At 37.9% G+C, this 12,341-nt stretch overlaps 1 protein-coding gene and 1 long non-coding RNA gene across 5 annotated transcripts in view; one reads left to right on the forward strand and one right to left on the reverse strand.

Annotated features, from left to right (window-relative positions):
- LOC108719157 overlaps positions 1 to 12,341 on the forward strand; it is a 93,859-nt gene that overhangs the window by 21,742 nt on the left and 59,776 nt on the right. Inside the window, exons 2-3 of one of the 2 annotated variants that reach the window (XR_001936172.2) lie at positions 1,864 to 2,023; positions 4,477 to 4,637. This is a non-coding gene — a long non-coding RNA (uncharacterized LOC108719157). Of the gene's footprint in view, positions 1 to 1,863; positions 2,024 to 4,476; positions 4,908 to 12,341 lie in introns of those variants that run through there. The other variant, XR_005961950.1, reaches the window with a different exon arrangement.
- Positions 1 to 12,341, reverse strand: part of ripor2.L (RHO family interacting cell polarization regulator 2 L homeolog) — a 120,295-nt gene that overhangs the window by 20,240 nt on the left and 87,714 nt on the right. For all 3 annotated transcript variants that reach the window (XM_041566337.1, XM_041566336.1, XM_018267830.2), the window contains 2 exons: positions 11,538 to 11,734; positions 2,548 to 2,716 (listed from right to left, as the gene is read on the reverse strand). In XM_041566337.1, coding sequence (XP_041422271.1) covers positions 2,548 to 2,716; positions 11,538 to 11,734 — 366 coding nt within the window. The remainder of the gene's footprint in view (positions 1 to 2,547; positions 2,717 to 11,537; positions 11,735 to 12,341) is intronic.

The following is a 12,341-nucleotide window of genomic DNA, read 5'->3' on the forward strand; positions in this document are numbered from 1 at the left end:
GTCACGCATGTACATGTTTGGTAGGGGAGCGCGCAAGCTGGATAGTTGGTGTGTCCAGTCTAGGGGGAGGCAGAAGAGGTAGCTGCCCAGCACCCCTCAATCGTTGCGCCCTAGGCAGCTGCCCCTTCTGCCTACTCCTAGTTCCGGCCCTTAACAGGAGCATTTGCCAATGGTATCAAGTAAGTCATTAAGATCCTTGGGGGGGTGCCCTAACATTTGGCACCCCCAATCGATTGGATCTTTTGTTTCTTTTAAATGATTTTTATAGACCTAAATAGTATAGAGATCCAGATCCAGAAGACCCCAAGTCCCAAGCATTCTGGATAACAGGTCCCCAGAAGCCCAAACAGCCCCCTACCCTACTATTCCAATAAATAGTGACTGTCTATGGCATCTTACAGCAGTTCCAGAATCCCCGTTATTACCAGCTTGGTTGTATTAGACAACATGTCTCTTACAGGAACTACTTCAGCTTCAGTTTTCAGACTCCAGCATATGCACCTATAGCAACTTTACTCTAGAAAGAATATTCCTGTGGGCCCAGTGCACTGGGTGAGTGGGTTGTGTATGAGATCATGCAGCAGTTATTCATTTTGCTTCCCTTAGTTTACTTTACACCATTAGGAAACTTATTGCCAATCAACTTTAATTTGCTCTTCCACAAATTATGTTATATGATAGTATATTTCTTTATATTTTTAACTATGTGTTCCTCTTTGCTGCATTTTATTCCTCAACACTGGATAGAGTAAATATAAATCAATAACATTTGACTAACAGCCAAAATCTTTCCCTGGTTGCCTGTGTAAATATAAAGAAAGCAGCTAGTATGTGTCTACTGTGAGACATTGTCCATCTAAATAAGGTAATAAATTGCACGTACCCGATCAAGGAGGTAAAAAATCCAATATTCTATCAGGACTATAAAATCACACAACCCCTCAACAGATATGTACAGCTTTAAACTTGTTTGTGTACTGATTATGCCTGTGTACTGATTATGCCCTTAAGCTTGCTTCTTAAGAGGGTAGTGGCCAAAATCGTATTCTTTTACAAATTTGCACATTTAATAGTTTTGTGTCATTAAAATAAGACCCTTCATGTGTCTCTGCTAAATCCTACTGAACACTATGCTCCTATATGACTTAATATACTGAGGACCTATACAAAAATATCTTCTTCACACTTAAAAGGCGCAACAACATTGCACATACAACTTTATCAGCATCTTGTTAACCTAGCCGTTGGTCTCAAAGATTAATACACGATCAATGAAAACGAATCAGAAAATTGTTTACTGTGGGTTACTAGTCCTGGAGGAAATGGCTTCTCCATTATTATCAAAATGCACAGGCAGTATTAAAGTACAGCTTATAAAGCTGACAGTTATAATATCATTTTAAGACACACAACCTAGAATATTACAAACACAAACAAACAGAAAAAACATTTTGTATAGTTAAGGATTATGGAAGTTATTTTATTTCTTTAAATTAAGTTTTTCTAAAAACTGTGTTTTAATATAATCCTTTCAACAGAAATTTCAGCCTTAATTGATGCTGTTACTTTTAAAGAAGCCAATACAGGTATGGGATGAGTTATACGGTAAACTATTATCCAGAAAGTTCTGAATTATGGAAAGATAATCTCCCATAGACTCCATTTTATCCAAATAATCACAATTTTTAAAACTGATCTCCTTTTTATTTTATGGATCGTTTCCTAAAAAAAGTGTCAGGCTCATATGTTTTATGATGTATAACGAGAATATGAAAATAGAAACAAAATATTTTTGCCAACACATTTGAACATGAACATTTCACTGAATTGAACTTTATGGGCTGTTTGTTTTTGACCCCACAGGCTCTGTAAGTTCAGTAAATACCATCCCTAAGTCAACATTTGCTGCAGTCAGATATAGATGCATTCAACAATATTAATGCAATTTCGATATGGTGATTGAGATAACCATTCATTTTAAAGAAGCCGAGAACATAAAAAATGGGAACAGTAGTGACCACGGGTAAGAACCATAACTTTAATTTCTTTTTTGTACAACTAGTGATACCAGATCTGTATGTACAGCAGGTATTTGTTTGTATCCATATGATAGATGTAGAGCAGGTATCCATATAAATATTCTGAAAATGACAAGGACTGATTTATTTGTATGGTGCAAATGTGCTTTTGTACAGTTGCCGGTAAAAACTAATAAGATACAAGGATCTCTTATCTGGAAACCCATTATCCAGAAAGCTCAAAATTACAGAAAGGCTGTCTCCCATAGACTCCATTTTATCCAAATAAATTTTTAAAAAGTATTTCCCTTTTCTCTGTAGTAATACAACATTGCCTTGCACTTTATCCAAACTAAGATATAATTAATCCTTATTGGAAGCAAAACCAGCCTATTGGGTTTATTCAATGTTTACATGATTTTCTATGTGACTTAAGGTATGAAAATACAAAATCTGGAAAACCCCAAGAATTCTGGATAACAGGTCCTATACCTGTAATAAAAATATGATAGTTTATTTGCCATCTTACCTGAATAAGGTCAGAGCAGTACTGTAAATGTTTGACCAGTGTGATATCAAGGCTTTCATTTCCTGTAGTTAGCGGCAGGGGACTGCTTGCAACACTGGTACCAACCCCAGTATCTTCTGTTAATGCTTCACTCAAATGTCCCCTTGCCTCTGGATGTCCAACTCTGTAACTGTAAAACAAATTCATTATTCATTATTAATATGCTGTAATATTAGGTATTGGGTAAAGGTAGTGTACCATGTTATCCTGTCAAAAAGGTATAGGGAAAAATGTTTGATATGACACATAACAATGTGGCGTAAAGGTGACACCTTTATTAGCTAACTAAGATTATCACATCAAGCTTTTAGAATATTTCAGTAATCATGTTCTGAAAGTTTGCTGTGATTATCATCTTTGTTAGCCAATAAATGGTTCACCAAATCTGTTATGTTTCATATCAAAAGTTTTACCCCATGACAATGCCAGTATCGCTAAAAAAATAAAGAAGAACCTAAATCGGAAGGTAGCTCAAGAATGATATTGTTGCATGCTGAAGGCATTAGTTAGACAGTAGTTAGAAGACAATACCTTTCCAAGTAACATTAAATTATGAATACTATTTCTTTTGATTTTAAATGACAATATTTTTACATGTCTAGATACAGTGGTGAGTGCAGATAAAATCAAGTCAATAAATGTTACATAAATAAATGAACTGTACACCAATCTAGGTTCCAATAGAGGTTCCAGTAGAGGTTAGGTGGTGAAATTCAGGTGATTGCTAGAATAGGCGAGGATAGTTTATCCACATTCCTTCTATTTTTAGAGATGTATAATGCAATGGCAAATATTTGTCCTTGACATTATACATCCCCTTTAATTGTAAAAAAAACACCTCAACCCTCTGCAGTTTGAGTAAGATCTCCAATTGTGTTTGAGTAAGATCTCCAATTAAAAGACCCATTATTTGCCAATTTGCCTTTGTATGTTGGTGTTATGCATATATTTCCCTTTCTCTTTCATCTGTTTTTAACTTTTATTAGATCAAGGAGTATGGTAGTGCAAAACGTGTATGTGCTGAAACTGTACAAAGCATGTAAGTGAAAGCAGAACTGTCAAAATAGATATTTTAAATGAAAACACTATTTGACCTAGGGCACATAGGATACTTTGTTGTCCAAATCTCTACCAGTGTGGGGGGAAAAAATGTCTGAAGTTCCCTTCTCACTGACAATGTGAATTGCTGGTGGGAAAGCTTATGCTAGAGTCCTGCAGCGGGTTGGGTACCCGCGGGTTTCACGCAAAAAAAGCGGGTACCCTGCGGGATGAGGGATTTTCAGGTGTGGGTAAAGATGCGGGTCGTGGGTCTGCGGGTTGCTGATCTCATCTGAATTTCTTATCTTATTTTATATTGTCTGTACTGTACTGTATATTTACCCAGCAGCAGGGATGGAACTAGGGTTAGGCAGGAGAGGAACATGTCTAGGGTGCAACATTGAAAGTGCTAGGTATGTACCTCTTTTGTCAGGCCCTTGCTTACTCGTTATAAACCTCCTCCCATGCTCGTTCACATGTTTGTCCTGTTGATTGAAAGCATGTGTGCTCATTCGATTACATGCGCACAGGGGAGGCAAGATGGCCGCTGGGTTGCCTAGGGCCAAGCCCGAATTTAACTAGCAGGAATCCCTAGGCCCCTGTCACTGGCTCATCTTGACCGCCACCCCCCCCCCCATACATTAGAGCAAACTTCCCACATAGACTACAGAGTTCTGCATGTTCCCAATGTTTCAGAGCCAATTTAGATGCGGCCAGGCAGTCCACCCCCTAAAATCTTTCTGCCATTTAATTAGATCTAAGGAGTATGGTAGTGCAAGTCATGAATCAGAATATGAACATGAACATTTCACTGAATTGAACTTTATGGGCTTTTTGTTTTTGACCCCACAGGCTCTGTAAGTTCAGTAAATACCATCCCTAAGTCAACATTTGCTGCAGTCAGATATAGATGCATTCAACAATATTAATGCAATTTCGATATGGTGGTTGAGATAATAAAATCATTTTAAAGAAGCCAAGAACATAAAAAATGGGAACACTAGTGACCACAGGTAAGAACCATAACTTTAATTTCTTTTTTGTTATTACTTAATACCAGATCTGTATGTACAGCAGGTATTTGTTTGTATCCATATGATAGATGTAGAGCAGGTATCCATATAAATATTCTGAAAATGAACTCACAAGGACTGGTTTATTATATGGTGCAAATTTGGTTTTGTACAGTTGTCGGTATAAACTAATAAGGAATCTGGAAAACAAGCATTATGGATAACAGGTCCTATACAGGTATGGGACCTGTTAGCCAGAATGGTCGTGACCTGGGGTTTTCCGGATAACGGATCTTTCCGTAATTTGGGTCTTCATGCCTTATGTCTACTAGAAATTCATTTAAACATTAAATAAAACCAATAGGCTGGTTTTGCTTCCAATAAGGATTAATTATATCTTAGTTGGGATCAAGTACAAGCTACTGTTTTATTATTAGAGAGAAAAAGGAAATCATTTTTAAACATTTGGATTATTTGGATAAAATGGAGTCTATGGGAAACAGCCATTCCGTAATTCGGAGCTTTCTGGATATCGGGTTTCCTATAAGGGCTCCTATACCTGTACCTGCATTTGTTTTTAGTTCTACAGATCAAATCCGATTGCTGCTGGGTTGCTAAAAGTTATTGCTCAGCAGTAACAAGATGGTAAATAAAAATTTGATAATCAGTATTTTGTCTCAAAATCAGATTTAACACCCAAGGGCTGCATGGAGCATTCTCTGTAAGGGTAAGCATGGCAGCAAGAGACATGCAATTGACAGATTTACTGTGTATATTACTATTATTGAAATTGTTCAATGAGTATACTGTAGGTTATTTCAGAGCGCTTGTAATTTGGCATTCTAAACCTGATCTTTTTTACAAATTCATATTGTTGCTATGCTGGTCTGCCACCCTTTGTACTTAATATCTTAATGAAGACATGGGGAGAAAACGTATTTCAAGACTTATGTGTGTTATCACATTTAGTGGAAAATGACTACAATATAATAGCAGCTGAAAAAAACCGATATTTCTTATCTTTAAATGTATTGAACTCTTTATTACTCAGACCTACAGGTACACAATCTTATACTGATTGTAAAATGGACAATCAGGAGTACATGTTGTTTTTTATGCATTCATGAGCATGAATGTTATAATCAATCTCAGACAGCAAAGTAATGCGCTAATCTGCTGGTACTTATGTACTTTATGGGTTGTGTTATATGAAAGGTGTAAACAGCACTCTGTGAAGTTATATGTGCATTTAGTAATATTTGACTAGCGTGATGTTAACATAGTGTAATGTAAGACCGTGAGAAAATTACACAGTATGTTTTCCCTCCATAGCAAGTGTGTATTGTAATGCAAAGTGCTGAAGGCATGCCCAACAGAAAACCTACAAACTCAATACGTTTTTTTTTTTTTAACAATATACTTCTTTGTTTTGCAGCATTACATTTAGCTGCTAATTTGGTCCAATGGAAAATCATTTATTTTATATAACTATTTCTATTGATTCTGCGTTACTTATTGAACTCTTGTACCAATAAAGCAAGGATGCCTAAAATAATCCTTCACTCACAGGCAAGACATAACACCTTGAAAACGGTTAAGAAATATATGTTGATACAGTATGTATGTTCAGAGATAATTTACCTGAATATTCTTGAATATTTAGAATTTATATTTATCACTAGACATTAAGCCCGTTAAATTAACGGGCGCTAGAACATATGTCGCCAGAGACGGTCCGTGGGGCACATGCGCAGTAGCGCAATCCCACGGACACAGGGACTGGACGCAGAGACACTTGTACTTTATTATATAGGATTAAGTACAGTTTATGCAACAGGTTAATGAATGTTGCTCTGTAAAATTAACATTGAGCCCCGTAGTTAATTGAAGTTGATTGATATGCTGACTTGTGCTTATTTGAACCATCCAGCTGTAGTGGGGTAGTGCTTGTTTACTGCCATCATGATAGTTCTCCGGGAAAATGACTGAACCAAGGGTGGTCACCTCAGGGTCCAAATGTTTAAAACATGGCACTTTGCACTCTGTACAGAAAAGGTGTTTCCCCAGATCTGAAAGGATGTCCTGTACAGGGCACTTAGTGGACAGGTATGAATGGGAGAAGGCTGTTCCTTATCCAGATAGAGTTACCTTAAAAAATTATGGAAGTGGAAAGTTTGTTGATGCCTGGCAGGCACAGAGAATATACTGGCAGCCTTTTAGGTCAGAAAATGAACCTGAGGCAGCTGGCTTCGGTACAGCAGGGAAGCCATGTGAGGGCCCAGAGGAATTTCCAACAATGTCTAGTGACAGGCTAGACCCTGTAATAACACTTTTTAGAGGATGACAGGCAGAACTATACCAGGTAGAAAAGGCAACCTTGGTCCTACTGAGGGGTTTAGAAGAGCCAGTACTCCAAGGTGCGGTGCACATGCTGGAGTGATCGGAAACCTAAAAAATGGTAGGCCGGAAGAGAAATGTCCCCTTTTGGAAGAGCCCATTGAACTCATAAAATGTTTACTGAAGTACTGAAGTACCAGTCAGGCACAGTTATAAGAGGAAGTGGGTCATTACTGTAAGGCCTATTTGTTACTATCCAACGTGTGTTGACTATGCCCTGCTGTTGCATGTTGAACATTAGAGATTGACTCAGATTGACTGGTAAGTTTTGTTTAATAAGTGAAACTTTTCAGACAGCAATGTAGGGGCACCGTAAGATTCTGTACTTGTTCTTGTTATTAGGGATGCACCAGATTTGGCCAGGATTCTGCCTTTTTCAGTAGGATTTGGCTGAATCCAAGTGTCTGAGACTGAACCGAATCTTTAAAATCACATGACTTTTTGTCACACACAAAGAAGTATAATTAAAGTTTTTTATCGCACGGTTTTCTTTAACCATTTCTGGCACTAATTGCATATGGTTTGGATTCAGACGAATCCCAAAATAGTGGATTTGGTTCAACCCTAGTTGTTATTCTCTATTATTCTTTCATCCACAATCATCTGTATGCTGATCTAAATATATTTATCATCCCCTTCATTAACAGCTGAAACTGAGACTCTGTTATCTAACTGCCTTCTGGTAATCTCCAACTGGATTAATCAATGCCATCTTAAACTCAACTTCAAACAAAAACTGAACTGATCATCTTTCCACCTAAATCTGGTCCTGTCCTCCCGCTAAATTTTTCTAATGACGGTGTGCTTATTAACCTTGTCAAGTCAGCATATCCCATCCAAGCGATAACAGGCCCCTCCACTGCTGAAATCTTTATCAAAGCTTTCCATAAAGTAAATAACAAGTTTTAAGATCCTTTTCATAACCTTCAGATCCCTTCTTCTGCACCTCACTGCATCATTTTCATGTGTCTCTATACATACCTGGCCACCTCACCTACTAACTTTTGGTGTACGCGCATACTATTTAACCCAGTTCAAGCACTGTAAACTTCAGCACTTAATATCCTTCTATTTGTATCTGTAAGTCACCTACTGATTTAGGGATAAATTTACTAAGCGGCAAAAATTTGCCATGACAGTTTTGCAGCCATCGTAACACTTCGCCAGCAGTTAATTAGCTCCGACTAGGCCAATTTACTAAGGTGCGAAGTTCCATCCAGGGCGCCGAACAGTGGCTAATTTTCACTAGCGTTGCTTCGGCAATCAAAGCGAAGATGCGCTAGCATTGCCTAATATGCATACGGTGGGGAAATGATAAAGTTGAATGGATGTATATGTTGCAGCAAATACAAAAAACATTACACAAGTCCAGGGAACCTTAATAAATAAATTAGAGTTGTTATAATGCCCTACACATGAGCCCACTGTATAGTTTATATTCCATATGTTAGAAAATGGAGGGGGGGAACCCAGTTACCCAAAAAAGTTTTTACGGACCTTTGCAGGCTATCACTCAGAAAAAAGGAAAATACTCCAGCGTCTTTTGGGACTTTTTTGCCCTAAAAATTGAGGAAGTCCAATGCACTCCATTGCACTTTGACTGGTCTGAGCTGGAGAAGGCATATCTGGCGCAAGAGGTGGCGTTCTGTAAAATCCGCATCTTACTAAATTTGCTGAGTTACGTCACTTCGCCAGAGCGAAGTTATAGAGTGTGAATGATTGCTAGCGTGTGTCTTTTTCGCTAGCAAAGTGGCGCCTGCGCCCATTAGTAAATCGGGGAAGTAGCGAAATGTCATAACGCTGGCGAATCATCGCTAGTGTTAGTCAATTCGCCCTTTAGCAAATGTGCCCCTTTGGGGCAAATTCCCTAAGCGACGAAAATTCGCCAGCGACGGCTTCGCAGCCATCACAACACTTTACTAGGTGTAAATTCGCTAGCACAATGCCAATTCCCTAAAGTGCATAGTTGCGTCCTGGGCACTGAACACTGGCGAATTTTCGCTAGTGTTACTTCGTACATCAAAGCGAAGATGCGCTAGCATTGCCTAGAATGAATGAAAATTCCTCTGGCCTTAGAGCGTGAAGCAATGCTAGCGTCTATCTCCTTGCCTGCACCCGGTAATTGGTGAAGTTCTGAAATAAGTCACGCTGGCGAATTTTCGCTAGCGTTAGTCACTTGCCCCTAAGACTGAAAACTCTACTTCCTCTTTAACTCATAACTCCTCCAAATTCACTTAAGGGCGAATTTTTGCAAGTGAATGATCCACCACACTTCACACCAGTTTGGCAGGCACAAATTCGTTGCAGTACGCCAATTTATTAAAATGTGTAGTTGTGTCTCAGCAGCTAAAAGCTGGTGAATTGCTCTTTTGCTAACGTTCTGCCGAGCGAAACTTCGTTTGTACTCTTACGCTTAGGTCAGTTTGCATAGGGCGGGTACATATAGGTCGTATGGATGCTTGAAGTGCCACTTATTATTACAAATGTCCAAGAATGTCCAAGAATGTCCAAGAAAGCAAATTTACTTGTAATTTATTGTTCTGCTGTACAGTGCTGCATGCATAAGTAGTACTATATACAGTTAATATAAATAAACATACATATTTGATTTACATATAAAAGACTAACCCCAGTTTAACTCTCCAGGAAAACAAAATTCAGTAGTGTAATAATGTTCATACTAAGGGGCACATTTACTTAGGGTCGAATATTGAAGGTTAATTAACCCTCGATATTCGACCGTCAAAGTAAAATCCTTTGACTTCGAATATCGGAGTCAAAGGATTTACCGCAATTACTTTGATCAAATGATCGAAGGAACAATGTTTGATCAAACGATTCAAAGGATTTTAATCCATCGATCGAACGAATATCCTTCGATCAGAAAATTGTTAGGAAGCCTATGGGGACCTTCCCCATAGGCTAACATTGATGTTCGGTAGGTTTTAGATGGCAAAGTAGGTGGTCGAAGTTTTTTTTAAAGAGACAGTACTTCGACTATCGAATGGTCGAATAGTCAAAGTCGTAGTCGAAGGTCGAAGTAGCCAATTCGATGGTCGAAGTAGCCAAAAAAATCATTCGAAATTCTAAGTTTTTTTTTATTCTATTCCTTCACTCGAGCTAAGTAAATGGGCCCCTAAGTGTTTCTTACCAATTAACAGAGGTGTTTCTATACCCCTTGCCACCCTGACGAGGCCTTCCCTTTGCTTCCCCCTGTGCTTACCTTCAGAGGCTCCATCATGGGTTGAAAGTTCTCCAGATCTCTAGTGCAGAGAGCACATTTGCTCTCTCTGCACTAGAAGAGCCTGAAATTCAGATTTAAAAATCAAGATTTCAGCTCTTAAATTTACCAGGAACAGTTTTTTGCCGTCCCTGGTAAGGTGCAGGCTCCTGCCACCTGAGGCGAGTTTCTCAACTCATCTCATGGTAGCAGTGCCCCTGCCAATTAATCTGTGAATTCTATTTAATGGTAATTGTATGCTCTTTTGGACAGGGCCCTCTTTACCTTTTGTATAGGTGATTGGGTATTTTTGTATGTTGTCTTGTTTGCTTATGTAAATACCCATTTATTGTATGATACTGTGGAATATGTTGGTGCTTTTTAAATATATGTTGATAATAATAATAATGTCATGTATGAAATTTAGAGCTGACGGTTCTGTTACTAAAATTATTACCTGGAATGAAAAATTATACAAACTAGTTATCCATACATTTACATCTTTGACTGCCCTTTAATTGGGTAATGGCAGTTAATATTTAAAGGAGACATATTGTATACAAAACAAGAATGTGCCAGTGTTTTCTACTGAAGCCTGTCTTTTCTTGTATGGCTGGCTATCTCCCTCCGTTTGTGTTTCTGACAGGGGCCATTAGGATACACCCACCGCTCATCTGAAACACACACTGAGACCAGAGATTATCTATAGGAAGCTCCAATAAAGGGGCCGTTTTTAAAGCCAATGATCACTTAGCCCAAAGAAAAGACAGTGCCACATATGGGGAATGTAAAAGTGTGCTATATGTCTCCATTAATAAGCTTTAGATATCACAGCACATAACAAAGTTAAAAACAAACTGAATGGAAAAACTATCAATAAACAATGAGAAGAATGCCAAAATACGGCATACAGTATATTTGCCCTTTTCTTATTGTTACTGAGAGTTTATTCTACTGCAAATACACATCATGCTAAAAAGAAAACACAGAGAAACAGGGAAAACATTTATGTTAGTAGGATACTCCAGGTACATACAATTTCAAGGAAGATTTATGATCAAATTTAAATTTACAAGCTATTGTTATTAGTGAAAATTAACAAGAGTGGCCCAAAATGTATTTTGCAGTTCAAGGATTTTCTTCTTGAATTTCCAGACAGTTGCATTCATATATTAACAAGAATATACTTTTGATAGGGCTATAGATTTCCTCTTCCTTGAATGAAGTGTGAACCAAGATTATGTTTTCACACCAAGTTTAGCACTCCTTACATAAAAACCTACCTGGGCTTCTCCACATCTGTGTCTGAAAACACAGAGTCTGCACCTCCACCATTACAAATCATGTCATCATCATCATCATCAACATCAACATCCTCCTCATCAAAGTCAGAGGTGTTCAGGAAATCAAAGCTTTCTAATGCACTCTCAATAGTTAGACTTATACTCGAAGACCTGCTTCGGTTTACAGCTGGTTTGCACTGCAAAAGTAGAAGGGACTAGTGAGGACAAAGCCTTTTTTTCAAACAAGCAGTCTACCTATTCAAATTTTATAAAGTTTTTTTTGGGTCTTAGTAATCTTTATGTTTTCATCCGATTTGGGGGCAAAATGTGAGTTTAGAGCTTAATAAATAAAAACTCACTTACGTTCTATGCATTCCTATGGGATATTTAGAACCACATTTATCAAATTGTGAGTGCTAACTTTCACCCATTGATGCATTTGGTTTTAAAAAAAAAAAAGAACATTAAAATTAATAAATTGTGGGTGATTAAATCTGCCCCTTAGTGTAAGAGTGGCAACACTTGTGGAAATTGATCCGTATTATCAGTTTACAAGTTGGCTGGTTGGAGAGATATGAGGTAATGCAATCTTATTCAGAGCTTGGTCATCTACTGACCTTATTTATACAGGGGCAGATTTTTCAACTTGCAAAAATAATTTTTTGCTCACAAAATCTTATTCACAAGAAATGTCATTGAACATTTTGCGACTTACTTAGCTAGCATTTTCTTGATTTTGAAAACATCAACATTTTCAGACAAATGTGTAAGGTTCCCATCGGCTTTAATTGTCAAATATTGTCA

This window comes from Xenopus laevis, chromosome 6L, assembly GCF_017654675.1.
Source record: "Xenopus laevis strain J_2021 chromosome 6L, Xenopus_laevis_v10.1, whole genome shotgun sequence".
NCBI lineage: Eukaryota > Metazoa > Chordata > Amphibia > Anura > Pipidae > Xenopus > Xenopus laevis.